At 52.4% G+C, this 17,296-nt stretch overlaps 1 protein-coding gene across 3 annotated transcripts in view; it reads left to right on the top strand.

The window, feature by feature from the left end:
• MYO18B (myosin XVIIIB) overlaps positions 1-12,802 on the top strand; it is a 258,324-nt gene extending 245,522 nt beyond the window's left edge. For 2 of the 3 annotated variants that reach the window (XM_053902225.1, XM_053902227.1), the window contains 2 exons: positions 8,866-10,114; positions 12,565-12,802. In XM_053902225.1, the coding sequence (XP_053758200.1) occupies positions 8,866-10,102 (1,237 nt within the window). In that variant the 3' untranslated portion in view covers positions 10,103-10,114; positions 12,565-12,802. Of the gene's footprint in view, positions 1-8,865; positions 10,115-12,469 lie in introns of all 3 variants that reach the window. The other variant, XM_053902226.1, reaches the window with a different exon arrangement.
• The last annotated feature ends 4,494 nt before the right edge of the window (positions 12,803-17,296 follow it).

Genomic DNA, 17,296 nt, shown 5'->3' with positions numbered 1-17,296 from the left:
CAAGAAGTATAGACCCAGAACTTCCACTGTCCTGTCAGACTATGAGCTGAGATGTTCTCTTCCCTTCTCTGGTGTTCCAGATGTAGGATGAGGTGCTCAAGCTCTTTCTATTCTGATATTCCAGAAGTTGACGAAACTCCGTAGCAGTGAAACAAGGCTTTTGGCTTGGGATTAGACCTGAAGCATGCCCTCCAGCTTGTGTACCAGATATTGGCTTTGAATCTATTCTCCTTAAGCTCAGAGCGGTGGAATTGGCTGGCTGAGAAGCAGCACTGCCGGGGTCTGAATTCATCAATGAGAGGAGCCCTTTTGTTCATTCTATCTACGTTTCCGCATTCCCCTCCTTCCCTCTGCTCCTCCGTTTCTTCATTCTTTCCATTCCGTGAACTTCCCTTCAGACGCTCTTGAGATACCCAGGATTCATAGAAGAAAAATTCGATCTAGTTCATAGCAGTCTTGTTGGGAGTTATAAGTAAGTCAACAAGCAATTGCAGTACGGAGTGATGGGGGCAGGGCGCACAGGGGCTATGAGACTCCAAAGAGGCACCTCTCCCAGCCTGGGAGGTGGGGGAAGGCTTTCTGGAGGAGGCTAACCTTGCGCTCAACATTGAAGGATGAGTAAAAATGTGTGCTGGGTTTTTTTGTTTTGTTTTTATTTTTGTATTTTTTGGTAATATAGAGCAATGGTTCTTCCAAATCACCTTCTTTCATCTTCTTAATACTTTTCTACTGCAGAAGTACCTAGGCACCATCCACTCTATTAGCCTTAATTTGACAATGACCGGAGTTTTGTATATCAACTTCATTTCTGCCTTAACCTCCTTTGCTACCTCTGTCTGTATCTAAACACATTTTTTTGATGCTGAACAATGTGCAAGTAAGTTGAAAACATCAGGATGGTTCTCCTTAAAATAGTTTCCCATCTTCCTCCTCAGAGGAAGGACATTTCCCCACTATTACAGCACTCTTGTACCTAGGAAAATTAACAAACCCATAAGGTCATCCAAGATCCAAACATCCATATTACCCCCAATATCCTAAAATTGTATTGCTGTTCATTGTATTTGGTGGTTTTGTTTCTTTAATGTCTCTCTTTATTTTTTTTAAAAATTTTTAACATTTACTCAGTTTTGAGAGACAGAGCATGAGCGGAGGAGGGACAGAGAGAGAGAGGGAGACACAGAATCCGAAGCAGGCTCCAGGCTCTAAGCTGTCGGCACACAGCCCGACGCAGGGCTCGAACCCACGAACCGTGAGATCATGAGCTGAGCTAAAGTCGGATGTTCAACCAACTGAGCCACCCAGGCACCCCTAATCTCTCTCTTTAAAACAAAAAAAAATTGGTAGAATTTACTTGAGGGGGAAATTTCAGAAGGATATAGAAAAATTAAGCAGAAGGTACAGAGAGTACCCAACTATCTCCTCTGCCCACACACACTTTCCCCTCTTATTCACATCTTGGTTTTTAGCCTTTATCCCCTTTGAAACTAGAATGGTCCCCTCACTACTCCCCCATCGCGCTGAAATAATTTTCTTTTTTTTTTTTTTTTTTTTTTGTATAGAGTTCCAGGGATGATTCTGACAGGCAACTGTGTTCAAAAACTGTTAATTGTAGTCCTTGTACGTAGTAACCACTAGAATGTATGGGTGAGGCCTTGCTTCTAAGCCTTGGTTGGTTTCCTTGCCTTGAGATTTAGATGAGGAGCCCTCACTTGTCAAGGGTTTTGCAGATTGAATAAGCTCACAAGTGGCAGTTGGGGGGTGGGGGGACGGGAATCTCCTCCTGCTGCATGGCGTCTCTTTCTTGCCATCACCACCCAAACCCAACCCCGCTTCCAGAAGCCTCACTCAACCCCACCCACGTCCTCCAGAAAGGCCGTGCACGCAGGCTCCAGCACCTCTCTCCCTTGCCAACCTCTCATTGCTCTTAGTCAGAGGCTCAATTTACATGGAACCTTTTGCCCTGCTGGCCTTTCTCATGGGCTTATCCAGCCTCCACTCTGCCGTGTGCTCTGCAGGAGGGGAAGACAGCACAGCCATCAGCCATCAGCCATCAGCTGCCATGAGCTCCGCCTAGCCTTGTATACAGTCAGACAGAGACGAGAACCTGCTATTTCCTCAGCAAGCCCATGCGCCTCTCTGAGCCTCAGTTTCCTCGTCTGTACAATAGGACGATAAAGGAGAGCAGAGCAGTTAGGAGGCATGGGTCCCGGAGTTGGCTTGCCTCCGTGTTCTCTGATTTATTACGTGACAAATTACTCATCCTTCCTTTGTGACACAGGAAGGTGACGACAGTGGATTATAACAGAGGGCCGTCGTGAAGATGAAATCAAGTAACGCCCGTGAAGCCTAAAGACACAAGATACAGCAGCCATTATTATGCAGAATTCAGTGGCACACTGTAGGGGCTTAATAAATGTCTCACGTTCCTATCCCATCACGCACAGTTGGTGGGCACCGCGTCAGCTTTTATCATAGGTTATCCATCGTCGTGTTGGATGTGGTCACAAAACCTACAGGTCATCTTAAAAAGACATCTGGTTTCCCGTCCCAGGCCTCGCCAGTATTAGAACATCTATACATTTTTAATTTCCTCTTTAATTTCAGGGTGTGGATGAAGAATGGGGGCGACAGCATATCTTGGGGGATGATTCATGGTGTCATTAAGTCTGCCTTGAGTTTCCTGTGGCTCCTGTTGGTCCCGGCTCTGCCCAGACTCAGACCCAGGAATTATTTTTGCTGCGTGATTGCGTCTGATGCCAGTGAATCCCATGTCTCTCCTTGTCTCGGGCCTCACTTTTTTGGTTTATTTTGTGCCAGTGGATTTCGAAAAATATATACATGCAACTATGGGCTCTACCGGTTGAGTTTTCCACTTGGCTTTCTGCCTGGAGGGCATGTGATGTCACAGAAGGAAAAAAGGGGTGAGATTCAGACCTGGCCAACCGGGGTTCACAATCAGGCCCAGCCACTTTGCCGCGCGACCTTGGGCGAATGGCTTCTCACCAGTGAGACTCAGGTTCCTTATCTGCAAGATGGGGCGATAATTCTGATCCTGACGAGATCACGCATTCAAATTGCGGGCACATACAGGTGCATTTTTCATTCTTCGCCTGACATCCATGAAGCATCTATTCATGTGGTGAAAGAGTGGAGCCACGTTCACAGACATCCAGGCAGGGGAAGAGGCATGGTTCGCGCTGGAGACACGGGTCTCAGCAGCTGGCTCATAATAATGTGGCCCAACAGAGCACTTCAATATCCTTGTCCTTTTCTACTCAGAACAGGATCATATAGAGCAACCTCTTATTCTTGAACATCTGCCCTCAGTCTGGGGCCTTCTCTAATCCTGATGGAAAGGGCCATTAAAGGAAAGCGAACAAGCATTAAGATTTTTTTTTAATTTTTAAAATTTTTTAATTTATTTTTGAGAGAAAGAGAGAGAGACAGGGTGCAAGGAGGGGAGGGGCAGAGAGAGAGGGAGACAGAATCCCAAGCAGGCTCCGGGCTCTGAGCTGTCAGCGCAGAGCCCGACACGGGGCTCGAACTCACGAACCATGAGATCATGACCTGAGCCGAAGTCATACACTTAACCGACTGAGCCACCCAGGCGCCCCAAGATTTCTAAACATACATTTACTAGTAGCAACGTTTTGAAATGAATAAGTAATACGTGCACGTTGAAGGGCACCGCCCTTTGCCTTCATGGAGTGCTGGGGGCAGATGGAGGTGGCCCCGGGCAACACTTCTGGAAACTGACTATCCCTATCGCCTATGTCCCCTCTGATTCCGCACAGATCCCTGTGAGATAGGGCGCTGTGGTTCCCAGTCCTACAGTTGAGTCATCTCCAGTTCTACAAGAAACCTGGCTGGGACAGAAGACAGCCAGGATTTGAACCTAGACGTGTCTGTCTTCCTCTGAAGGTACTCGTTGAGTACCTACTAGGTGCCACGGCATTGACACTTCATTCATTCATTCGGCACGTGTTTGTGGAGCGGCTGTTCGGTGCTCTTGTCTCCACAACGTTGCAAAGTTGACCTGGTGTCCCCCGTTTCACAGCTGGGGATGTTGAGGCTCAGTTAGGGGACTGCCCCCAAAGCCATGTGGCTGGTGAGTGGCAGAAGCAGAGTAAGCTTCCGGTGACAAATGCTATGTGGACATTGCAGGGCTCAGAGGAGGTTTAAGAGGATGGTGCTGCAGGCAGTGGGGTCGGCTATCCTGGGATTGCAACCTCACCTCTGTCACTGTAACCTGTGTATGCTTGTGGAGGTCACCCCACCTTGCCATGCTTGGAGGTCATGATTCCTATGTCCAGGTAAATACCTATGTTACAGGTAAAGACTGAATGAACGTGACCGTCAGCTCCGTGAAGGCAGGTGACCCATCAGCTTGGTCTCCTTTGTGTGCATGGCACCCAGCACAGGGCCTGGCACACAGGGGGTGCCCAACCAGAGGTAGCTGTGCCAGTGACGCTTGACTACCCAGTTAGGGGACCCACCCAGCACTGTCATGGCTAGATGCGCAGGGAGGCCTGCTGGCTCCTGACGGCAGGGATGCTTGAAATCTAGTCTTTTTTGGATAGACTAAAGGCTAGACAGCAGAAGTTCCCAAGATGCTCCTGGAGTCTCTCCTTAGAGAAGCACGGTATCCCCGCCTAGCACTTGTCCACACCTGTGTCCCAGCCACTCGCAGAGCATTCCATCCGTTATCCCTCGCCTTGGCCAAGGTTGTGGGAGGCAGGCACAGCGACGTCTTGATTATCTGCCATCCACCCGTCATGTGATGCTGATGGAAGAGGGTTTCATCTGTGCCCAGCTGTCCTCTACGGGCAAAAAATGAGTCTTCCCGGGCCCCTGGATGACGACAGCAGGCTGGTTCGAAACGCCCCAAGCCGGGTCAGACATGGAGAGGATCGTCCTGCCTCAAAAGGCAGAACGGGGACCCTCTCCCTGAAGCCTGCGAGAGGGCGTCTGCATTCACGTTCAATTCTGCAGTCTCCACCCGGAAAGGAGTGGATGCAAGGGACTTTGTACTTTGGTAATGCAGATGGGAACTAGAGGCCGGCGTCGCAGAGATGTGGGTGGATTTCTGAACGGTAGACCCAGTCACCACTTCTTTCACTCCTGCTGTCCCTCCCATCCCTTCCCCATGTCTCCTGCCTACATCCCCCTCTTCCTCCTCTTCCTCCTCCTCCTCCTCCTCCTCATCCATTCAGCACCCCAGGAGTCTGCACAGCTTGGCTTGTGTTCCTGTTTCAAGCCTACCAGCTGAGGCTCTGAACGCACCAGGCAACTCCAAGGTGGGACCCAGCCCACCCCACCCCCAGAACACCAGGCCCTTGGGGCCGAGCCCAGGGACAGCCCGGCTGGGGCCTGAGCCACTGCGCTGGGACATTTTGGTTTGCACCCCTTATGGAAGGCACTGCACCTGGTGGGTCTTGGGGAAGGCAGTCCGATCTGGCCAGCCTGGTGGAGCTGGGGTCCCCGGGACTTGGGCCCAGTGAGCCTGTACCCTGTGTCCCGGGCACCAGCTCTCACAGCCTGGGGCCTCCAGACCCCCAGCCCTGGGCCGCTGACAGCTTGCCATACCCCCAGCCCATCCCACTTGGTCAAAGAAGAGGAGGGCAGATCTTCCACTGCCAGCCTGCGCCCCTCTCCCACGTCCCCCCTCCCCTGTCTTTGCCCTCAGACACCCTCTTCCTTCCCCTCTCCATCAGCCGAGCTCTTTCCCCCTCCTCTCCGGACCCCCATCTCTCCTCACTGCAGGTGCTAGCTTGTCGGTTTCTTCTTCCCGCTTCCCTCTGCCCCTCCTCCCTGTCTCCCGTTCTTCTAGGACCTCTTCCTCGTAGACTCTGTTTCCAAGGTAGACTTGATTCAGTTCAACAACATTTACTGAGCAGCTGCTCTGTGCTGGGCTCAGTGCCAAGTCAGAGTGTGCAGGGGTGACAGCCTGTGCGGTCCAGACAGCAGGGCTGGGGGCAGTGGGGCTTCCCCGCCTCCTCTCCGTCTGCCTTTCCCTCCTTCCTCTCCCTCCCCTCTCCTCCCGTTCCTCCTCCTCTTCTCCCTCCTCCTCCCCCTTTCTCCTGCCTCTTTCCTCCTCCTCTTCCCCTCCTCCTCCCCCTTTCTCCTGCCTCCTTCCTCCTCCTCTCCTCCTCCTCCCTTTCCTCCTCCTCTTCTCCCTCCTCCTCCCCCTTTCTCCTGCCTCCTTCCTCCTCCTCTCCCCCTCCTCCTCTTCTCCCTCCTCCTCCCCCTTTCTCCTGCCTCCTTCCTCCTCCTCTCCCCCTCCTCCCTTTCCTCCTCCTCCTCTTCTCCCTCCTCCTCCCCCTTTCTCCTGCCTCTTTCCTCCTTCTCTCCCCCTCCTTCTAACTTCTGTCCCCTCCCTGCCCCCACGCCCTGTGTCAGCATCCACAGCCAGCACTCCGGGTGGGAGCTGGGGTGAGCAGGATAGCAACATCCCAGGAGACTCAGCAGCAGGTGCTCCCGACGCTGCCATCCCCACATGGCAGACGACGGTTGAGGCTGAGCTCCCCAGACACATTCATCACGCCCACCTCCCTTCAGGGCCAAGGCAGGACGGAAATGACTTTTGTCGGGCTCTCGCGGCAGCCCACTGCCCCCGGCAGCTCCCAGAGCTGTTTATTTTTAAAAAGCAAAGATAAAGAAAACAGGGAGAATGCCGTCCTGTGGCTTGCTCAGGGAGGGGACTCCACCCCGATGATACTGACAACACACCTTCAGGTCCTCACAACAGGGGCCCTCCAGCCCGTGTCCAGCGGTGACACAGATGGAAGGTGACAGCCAAGAAATGGGAAAGGAGGCAGCCGCTCCAGGGAAATTGTGTGGCTTCTGTCTTAGCACAGTGGGATTGGAGGGGGGGCGGGAACCAAGCTTTCTCGGGCACCATGAGCCACAAGGTCACCTGTTCATTCATTCATCCGCTCATCCCTCCTGGAGCTTGAACTGAGGCTTTCATTGAGTCCAGCGGTGGGTTAGGCTTGAGACTCAGAGATTCGGGGAGAAATCGTGATCACCATTAACTGTTACTTGTTAATGATGCGCAGCCTCTAGTTCCTGGTTATTAATTGTGCATCTTGCCGCTCTTATTTGAGGAGCCAGGGCCAGCTCTGTGTTCCTTCCTGTGACTTCCCCACGTGTCATATCATGATGGGGTGCCTCCCTTTCAGACTGGATGCTGGGAAGGGCTTGGCACCAGGAGACTGGTGTGGCTGGACCACAAGAGGGGGACTCGAGGCAGGAGGCTGGGAAGGTAGTAGGGAGCCTGATCCCGCAAGAGAAGGACTGAGGGTGGGGGGAGAGTTGGTGATGGAGATAGATTACCCACACCACCTCAACCCCGTGGCCTCCCCACCACACCCCCCAACCATGACCTTGACCCTCCATCCAGCTGACCAAGGGAATAAGGAGATGAACACAGCCAGCCCTGTGCCCATCACTCATGGAATCATTGCCATGGAGACCAACCACAGACCTGCAGTCTCAGGAGGCTCTTGCCAACCCCAAGAGAGAGAGACAGATAGGATGGTTAAAGCTTTGGCCTCAGGAGCTCAGGAAGGCAGAATATAATTCCCTAGAAAAGATCTTGATCCTCTTACCCTGTCTGTACCCTCCTCCGCCCTCTGGGTATCTCCTCGGGGGGACCATCGGTTTCGCTTCCCTCCCAGATCCAAGAGCCCTTTGGGACATTGTGGTCAGCTCGTTTCCTTCTAAACCATCCTGTGTGATTGGGAGTGGAAATGGTGATACCACACAGCAGTGAGCAAGAAACCCTCTTCAGAGTCTTGTACCCGAATCCCAACCCTCCCCACCCCCGCCCCAGTGTGCAGGGGGCTGGATCCTATTGTCACAACTGGAGCAGCCGTCTACAGAGAAGCAGAATAATGACTAGAGACCTGCGTATATGTGGCCCGTGGCCGCCCTCAGGCCCCAGCCCCCGGCCCTGTCTGCTGTGCCAAAGTTCCGACATCCCTACCCCTTTCGCTTTTTCATAAATGTTGACTTTGCCGTGGGTGTGAAGGGGGTCGTTTCTCTTAGGGAGAGGGCAAATAGATTTTATTTATTACAGGAATGGCTGATGGGACTCTGGTCTCTCTCCTGTAAAGATGCCCTTTATTTTATAGTCTATAATTTCGTCTCGCTGCGAGGTTCCCATTTTTCAGAGGGGGAGTGTTTTTGGCTCTGCCTGTTGTGAAAATGCCTCTGCATCAAAGCCAAGCCTGGTGTAGTCCCGGAATAGAAACCGTCTGTCCTCTCATGTATAGACTCAGTTCCATGTCTCTTTTATGAAAGCCTTTCTCTTTTGGCGGGGGGCGGGGGGGGTGTTTTTCTTACCTCCACCCCGTAAAACAATCGAGGGGTGTCATGGAACATCCCACTGAGACATATTTGGGTCATTGATTCTCAAAAGCCCTGCTTGGTGGGACCTTCCTCTGGGCTTGGCCCTAAGTCAATAAATAAATACCCCCCCCAACCACCACAGGACCCCCTCAAAGTCTCCAAGAAGCAAACGACTTATGTCACAGCGGGCCCTGGGGTGGTGGGTCCTATCATGTCAGATAGGATGGCTCATAAATCTAAGCCACCGTCCTCACTGCCATTTTAATCTACTCACACGTAGTTAGCTGGGTTTAATTAGAGGCAGAAACTACATCTCAGAAAGCAGCAAGAACTCATTTGTGTGGCTTGAGTTTACGCTTGAAGTCATTCGGTTCATTTGAGAGCGCGGTTAGGGACGGCACGTCCAAAGAAAACTCATATTAGTGCCTGTGCGTAGTGGCCCTCGCACCAACCGCACAGACTGTATGAATCGTGTGGTTTCTACTGACCGCACTTGTCTTCTTGGCACAGGATCAACGAGGAGACCGGGGATGCAGACAGGTCCCAGCCGGCGTCGGCCCTGAGCAGAGCCCGGACCATGCGGAGCCAGACCTCGGGGGACAAGTCTGTTTCACCCCTCTCCCTCCGGCGACAGAAGTACTACCATTTGGGGGACGGTGATGAGTGTGGCGGGCAGAAGCAGCCCACGGAGAGACTGGGAGCACGGTCTTCCTCCCCGGCTTCTCGGAGTCCAGACTCGTCCCCAGCGTCCAGGGAAAAGCTGCCCAGCCCCTCGGCGGCCCTGTCGGAGTTCGTGGAAGGTCTCCGGAGGAAGAGAGCTCAGAAGGGACCGGGCTCCACGCTGAGCCTGGAGGACTGGCCCACTCTACCCATTTACCAGACCACTGGGGCATCCACGCTGCGGAGGTCCAGGGCGGGCAGTGACGAGGGAGACCTCTCGCTGGGGTTTGGGGCACAATCGGCCCTGGAAAAGGAGGGTGGCTCCGGGACGTCGGCCGGGCTCCTGCGGTCCACCAGCCTGAAATGCATCTCTTCCCCCAGCACAGAGGGTACCACGCTGCTGCCCAAGAAGCCGAAGACCAGGTTCAGCTCCTGCGATTCCCTCTTTGAATCAGGGCAGAGCTCAGGGAGAACACTGAGCTCCCCAAGCACATCCAGGGACCTGGTCTTGTCACCCACGCTGCGCCCACGGAGGCGCTGTCTGGAGTCCTCACTGGACGAGGCGGGCTGTCCAGACCTCGGGAAGGAGCCTCTCGTCTTCCAGAACCGCCAATTCGCCCACCTCATGGGGGATCCTCTGGACAGTGATCCGTTCACCTGGAAGGTCCCAAGCCTCAACTACAAACGCAAGGCCAAAGTGGATTTCGATGACTTCCTCCCAGCCATCCGGAAGCCTGAGACTCCTGTGTCCTTGGCCAGAGCGGCCAAAGAGGGTCAGGACAGTCCGCGGCATCCGCGCATCCACTTTGAGACAGAGGAGGCCGACCGGACCTTCCTCTCAGGGATCCAGACCATTTTGAAAAAGAGTCCGGAGTCCAAGGAGGACCCCGCTCACCTCTCTGACTCGTCCTCCTCCTCCAGCTCCATCGTGTCCTTCAAAAGCGCCGACAGCATCAAGAGCCGACCAAGAATCCCGCGGCTGGACGGTGACGGCGGCGAGCGAACATCCCCCGAGAGCAGAGAGCCGGGGGCAGGGAGAAAAGACGAGGATGTTGAGAGCATAATGAAGAAATACCTGCAGAAGTAGGAGCCGGTGCAGGTAAAAGAGGCAGGCGGGGACCGTTCTTGGGGAATGAAAACCAAATAGCCCACATGGGTCTGGCGGCCTGGAGACAAACCTGTTGATGTCACTGCCTTCCACACTGTGAGTGATTTCTCTAGAGACCACGGGTTTTAGAGGTTTTTGCGGAAATAATGAGTTGCCGCTTGCAAAGCTGTCTGCTAGGTGCCATTGATCCCTTAGCCCTTTAAGATGCGGACCCATCGGAAAGCCGAGCGGTCCCATGGGGCAACACTAAAGAAGGTTCTGGGCTTCTGGTTTCCCCACCCTTGCCTGGTAGTCTTTCCAGGGCTCCATCTACCTGGAGCTAGACGAGCCGAGATGGCGTTCTGTCCACCTGACGACAGCAGATCTGTGGGGGAGGGTCAGGCCAGGGTAGAAGGGGCTTTGAGAATAGTGGAGTGGAACTCTTTTTTTTTTAAAAGAGACAAAGAGCATGCAAGAGAGAGAGCAGGGGAGGGGCAGAGAGAGAGTGAGGGAGAAAGAGAACCTCAAGCAGGCTCTGGGCCCAGTGCAGAGTCCGACGCAAGGCTCGATCTCATGACCCTGAGAGCATGACATGAACCAAAATCAAGAATCAGACGCTTAACTGACTGAGCCACCCAGGGGCCCCTGGAGTCCGACTCTTGCATTAAGTAGCCAGAGAGAAACTGAGGCCCCAGGTTGGGGGGAGGGGCAAGTACAAAGTTGCCCAGAGAAGCAGTGGGAGAAACAAGGCTTCCCTCTGCCTCCTCTCCTCCCCCAGTGCTAATCCTGCCACTTCTCCAGACTAAAGGTAAGAAGAGGGGTCCACTGCTCATAATGGCTTACAATTCATTGGCTGTGTATATCAAGCAAGTCACTTAGTATCCACAGTAACCCCCAAAAGGTGGTTAGTATGATTTATTCCCATTTTACAGGTTGGCAAACAGAATCAAAGAAGTTAAGGCCCTTGTACGAAATCACCCAGGCAGAACTGGCACTCATAACTCCGGAGACCCCACTTGTATCTGTAATACATCTCCTTGGATGCCTATTCCAAGCATGCACATGAATAAGCTCAGAGCCTCCTTGAAGGAGCTGGATTTTATTAAAGAGGTCCACTGACCCCCCAAGCTGAGGCAGACATCAGGACCATCTAAACGTAAAGGGATGTTGGGACTCCCAGACCCCGACCCTCACTGGTGAACAAATGAGGGAAAACCCCAGATCGAGCCCCCCCCCGCCCAGTGAGTCTGCCTCCAACCCAGCCACCTGGACTCCCATTTCAGTGCTCTCTGCCCAAGGCAGTCTAGCCCCTGACCCTGGGCACGTCTCAAGCCTTAGGGCACCTCACGGCTCCTGGCTGAAATGCAAAGCCAGTTAGGGGAAACTTGGCATCAGAGGAGAAGGTGTAAGAACCTCCCTCTGGATTCAGACACCAGGCAAACCCCCTCCCTAGTAATAACCCGCGGCCTTCATAAATCTCTTAGTCACTGAACTTGAAACAGCTCAAGGCTCCAGTATAACGGAGCAGTCACATGCAGGTGCTTCGCCGGTGCCTCGTCTCAGTCCCCAGCCCTCCTTCCAGAGGCCTCCTGGACCCAAACGAGCCACCTGGCCTCCACGTTCATAGATCTGCTACTTCGAGAGGCACCCTCAGCCCATCAAAAAGCCATTGCCCCTTCCTTGGAGATGGGCTTGGACTGTATCAGAGCAAATTAATTTGACTTAACATGGCCTTCTCTCTGCTCTCAATTACCGGGAAGAGATGTGATATTCATTTACATTATTATGCTCTCGGGGACACGGAAAGCAGTTTCAAAGGCCAAGTAAAGGGCACACGTCCATGAGGGGAACAGTTCTTAGCCGAAGTCATCACAGAACATCTTGTCTCTGCCATTTTTTTTTAAACTCAAGTCCTTCCCCCTCCCAGCAGTGCTCACCGTGGTAAAGGAGCATTTGCCAAAAAATATCCTCCACCCTGACATCCACGCTGGAGGCGTGAACTGAACGATACAGCCCTGTCCCCCTGAGCAAATGTATTGTGGGATTCAGAACCCAAGCAAGCCCCTCAACGCTCACTTCTTCCTTGTACCTGGCTGCGACCTTGGGCACGTGATGTGAACTTGCCAAGCACCTGTGTCCGCAGCTCAAAAATGGGGCTACTAATAGCCACCCGAAGTAACACCATGTGTCCAGTGTGAAGGCCAGAGACCCCTAGCCTAGGGCCCAGCAGCTGCCGGAGGCAGTAAGGGTCAGGTTGTGCTGTGCTTGAACATTTTGGCCCTTCAGCAGCTCCGTCCCAAGTTTCTTTCCACTCATTTCCCTTCTGCTGCCTGCACTCCTTCATCCCTCTGGGTGGTGTCTCTGCAGGAATGTCCCCTGGGGACATGGGATCGCAGGACCTCCATCCCCAGAACAGCCTGCCTGTATCCCATTGATCAGCTCTGACCTGCGTTTGTTTCCAGCTTCCTGAGATAGACTGTCCTCGAAGACTTCCTGACTCCACAACTGTCTGGAGAGAGAGAGAGAGAAAAGAGAGAGAGAGACCAGCCAGACCTCCCCAGGGGCCCTGAGTCCAGAGCCGGCCAGCATGGCTGCACTCAAGAGGCAAGAAGACCCCAGCAGGAGGCATATCCCTCAGGCATATCCCAAGGCATCCCAGCTTGCTTGGTCTGTACAAAATAAAGTGATAGCTGCTTGGCATCTGTGCTTCCTCTCCATTCTGTGATCCTGTCCCCGGGGACTCTGGAGGTTCGACTGGGGGCAGTCCAGGTAGAAAGTTTCCAAGGAATGGACTCAACCCAAACCATATTTTCGAGTGCACACTTCTTTCCCCCCTACATGACTCCAGGCAATGGCCTTGCTCCTCCTCACCTGCCCAAGTCAAACTCAAGTGTCACCCCCTCCAGGAAGTCTTCCCTGATACATCGAACTGAAATAAATGCTCTGTCTCCATTCTCCCTCAATCCTCCCATCATAGCCCCCTTGTCTGTCTACTGTCTACATTTTGTATATATGGGTAGGCAAGCGTTCAAGATAATTTTTTAACTGTTTATTTATTTTTAAGAGAGAGAGAGTGCAAGCATGAGCAGGGGAGGAGCAGAGAGACGTGGAGGGGACAGAAGATCCAAAGTGGGCTCTGTGCTGACAGCAGCAGTCCTGATGAAGGGCTTGAGCTCACGAACTGCGAGATCATGACCTGAGCCGAAGTTGGACGCTCAACTGACTGAGCCACCCAGGTGCCCCAAGCATTCAAGAAATTTTGAATGAATGAATGAATGAATGAGCCACTAAAAAAGTTAATGAACCTACACACCTCGAATGCATGTGACACACTGACATGAATACATCCCCACAAATGTGCGCCCATATCGCCATTCTAGATCCCTGTGAACATGTGCTCACAGGCCCCTATACAGCTCCTCGCGTATACAGCCCTACCATCCAAACACAAATATCCACATGTACCACAGACCACACTCCCCCAGGCATGTCTATAGTTTGGGCACCTGCTTCTTCAAACATCCTTGAAGTCTTAAAATACTAAAACTATAGGCTATTTATTGCTTATTATTCATATACTGTGTTGGACACTGGGCTAAGCATTTTATATGTGCATCTCACTGCAACTTTATAAAAAGTCCTGAGAGATAAATACACTTCTTATTCCGTGCTTGCAAAGGCAGTTGCTAGCTTACGCCCATTTTGGGGATGCCAATGTTGCCCTATTTAAAGTCCCACCAGCAATAGACTATGTCCTGCCCCAAATGCACCTCTGTTCCTAGGGCTCCTCTGGGATAGCCAATTGGAGCTCCCTCTGTGTGTTAGTTTGCAAGGGCTACTGTAAAAAAAAAAAAGTACCATGAACTGGATGACTTACACAACACATTGACTGCCTTGTAGTTCTGTGGGCTAGACGTCCAAGATCAAGGTGTCAGTGGGTCTGGTTTCTTCTGAGGTCTCTCCTTGGCTTGTAGATGGCCGCCTTCTCCCTGTGTCCTCACACAGCCTTTTGTCTCAGCACATATCCCTGCTTATCTCTGTGTGCCCAAAATTCCTCCTCTTATAAGGACACCAGACAGATTGGATTGGAGCAACCCAAAGGACTCACTTTAACTTAACTCACTTTAACTCACTTTAACTTAACTCACTTTAACTCACCCCTTTAAACGCCCGATCGGCAAATACGGTCACATTCTAAGGTACTGGGCATTAGGGCTTCCTTCCCCAAACACATTTTGTAAGGATCATAATTCAGCCCGTAAACACATGCTGTGCGAAAGTAGGTGGCAATTTCATTTGTTAAGAGCAAGCGTTATTCACGTAGTGATCAGAAAAGTATGTCCCAAGCTCCCAGCTGGGTCCCCCAGTGAAAGCAATTATGGAATTGGAGAAAAGATTTGCATTGCCTTCCTGGCATTGGGGTTTTGCAGAGATTTTTAGGGCCCGGAAGCTGGGCATTTCCGTGAGCCTCTCTTCCTGTGCCCGCAGGATTCCTCATTCAGCGGATATTTGTTGAACACCTGCTAAGTGCCAGGCGCTGTCCCCTACAGGGGGGATCCATGGCGAGCAGGAACCCCTCTTCCTTTTTAGAGGCAAAATCCTAGCTGGAAAGACAGTAAGCAAAAAAATAAATTTGTTGTCAGAGAATGCGAAGTGCGATAAGGGAAAATAAAGATGAAATTATCTTGCTGAGTTCCCTGTTAAAAATGTACTGGACTTTAATTTAATTTTTATTTCATTTCATTTTTAGACTCTTTTTAAGTTTATGTATTTATTTGAGAGAGAGAGGGCATAAACAGGGGAGGGGCAGAGAGAGGGAGAGAGAGAATCCCAAGCAGGCTCCACACTGTCAGCACAGAGCCAGACGCAGGGCTCGAACTCCCGAACCGTGAGATCATGACCTGAGCCGAAACCAAGAGTCTGACGCTTAACTGACTGAGCCACCCAGACACCCCTGGGCATTTATTTTATGAAGGACATTTTGGTAAGGGAGAGACCAGTCATTATTCTTCAATGATGTGCACGCAGTGCACCCAAAAAGGTTAAGCTCAAGTCATAACCACAAAGCTTTCCTCGCTGTTCAGCAGGAAACAGAAATCCCGAAGATGCTTGTTAGAAGTCAGCTGTCCCCCTGCCCCGCAAATCCCCCAACTTGACACAGCCTGACGCAGAAGGTGCTGGCCCAATGTGGCCTTCCTCCATGCAAGCCAACTGCAGAAGTTCCCAAGCGGACCCTCACTCAGCCCAGGACCCAGCGCAATAAACACCACCCAAGCCACCACTTCTGTATCAAAATGGCTCACGTCCTGGGCTCTGCCATCCCCTCCCTGTGTGCCCTCAGCCACTTCCCTTCTTTCCGGGCCCTCCCTTCACTCATCCGTGTAATGGGTCTGGAACTCAAAGCACTGGTGCCCGAGTTTGAGGCTCCGTGTGCACAGCCACGCCCTTCTGTGGCTTCCCCACCAACATAACCAGAGCTCTTTCAAAGGTGAGGGTGTTGGGAGGCATGGATCCAAGTGGGTTAAGTGGCCAGCCCCAACTTCTCCTCTGGTTTCCATGCCCTGAGGCCATGTTCAACAGCGTGCTTGGGTCTTAAAACAACCCTCCAGTCTCGGGATGAGAAGAAGGACTTGAGATAATTCTACAGGAAAGGAAAATGAGACTCCGAGAAGGAAAAGATGCGTCCAAAGACACTCAATGGCAGATCTGAGCTTAAGACCCAGTTAACATTCTTTTCATTCAATAAATATTTATGGACCTCCCTGCCACCCCACGCCCCGGGCCCTGTTGTAGGTGAGAGGATAAAGCTGAGGCTGGGGTGGGCAAAGGGCTGCCTTCATGAGACTCTCGGTTTTCGGAAGACTGATAATGAACTTGGAGTTACACATTGGCCATGCCTCCATCACCTGATCCCCCATCAGTTATCTGCCTGCTACAGGTCACATCTCCCTGTATCTGCACCACCTCAGCCCTGCCCAGAGCGTTCCGCAGGCCACCAGGGACCCAGCTCTGTCCCAAGGCTCCTGGCCATCTGCACAGTTTAGGGCTGAGCAATTGAGGGTTTGCATTCTTCTCCTAATGCCAAGGATCGTTAAGTGGGAAAAACAAGAAAAGGTAGAAAGTGCAGCCGGGGGACGCAGATGCCAAAGGATGTCGGATATAGCATGGAAGGCTCTAGATGTGATTAATGGCTTAGCCAAGCTCCCGCTGCTGTCTTTGGGAGGTGATGGGCAGCCGAGCTCTGTTCCCACCCTCCCCCTGCCACCAAGTCCCAGTTGCTTATTTACCTGTCAGGGTGGGCAGCTGCCTTCAGAGCATGGTGACAGATGCAAAGCAGCAGCCCTTGTGACAAGGTGAGGCAGTGTCACCGTTTGTTAAGAACCGCCGATAGCTCCCCACTCCTCATAGGTCTGCAGGGAGCTGGGTGCTGTGCTTGGTCAAATTTCAGCATCACTTCTAGGAGGCAGGTGTTGGGGGGTCTGTTGCCCTGTCAATCACCCCCACGCCTTCTATACATGAAAGAATATACAAGTGACTCAGATGCTGCTTTATCACTAGCTGCATGAAGGCCCGGTAGCCCCTTTCTGGGCTCTGGTAAAATCGTGCTCATACCACACGCCTTCAGCTTGCAAGGCTCGGTGGGGTGGCTTACGTAAACAGTCCCCATCTCCCATCTCCCATAACTGAAAGCTTGTAATCCTCCTGCTTGGGCTGGCCGCAAAGGGTAGCAGGAGATGTGGCTACATTTGCCAAAAACTCTTGGCTCAGTTGGTTGAGCATCTGACCCTTGGTCTCTGCTCCCATCACGATGTCACGGTTTGTGAGTTCGAGCCCCGCATCGGGCTCTGCGCGAACTCTGTGCTGACTGCGCGGAGCCTGCTTGGGATTCTGTCTCTCCCCCTCTCAAAATAAGTAGACAACAACCAAAAAAGCCCTTGGACTCACCTTGCCCCTCATTGTCCTTGCGAGGGTCTGCGGCGGGAGGTGGAAAGACCCTGGGGGCATGCTCCCTCTGGAGGTCATGGGGCCCAGTCACTGGGAACAGGTTTGCGTTTACGCCTGCCTTTGCCATTTTTAAAGCTGTGACCTCAAGCACTTTACCAAATCTCTCTAGGCCTTGGATAATAAGCAGTGGGAGAGGAGACCCAGTTTGGGAATTAGTCTGGCCCACAGAAGCATCCGCCCAAGGACTAC

The sequence above is a fragment of the Panthera pardus genome, unplaced genomic scaffold (genome assembly GCF_024362965.1).
Source record: "Panthera pardus isolate Hobbes unplaced genomic scaffold, ASM2436296v1 HiC_scaffold_15, whole genome shotgun sequence".
NCBI classification, from domain to species: Eukaryota; Metazoa; Chordata; class Mammalia; order Carnivora; family Felidae; genus Panthera; species Panthera pardus.
The sequence above is the reverse complement of the archived record's forward strand: the minus strand, read 5'-3'. Positions and strand labels throughout refer to the sequence as shown.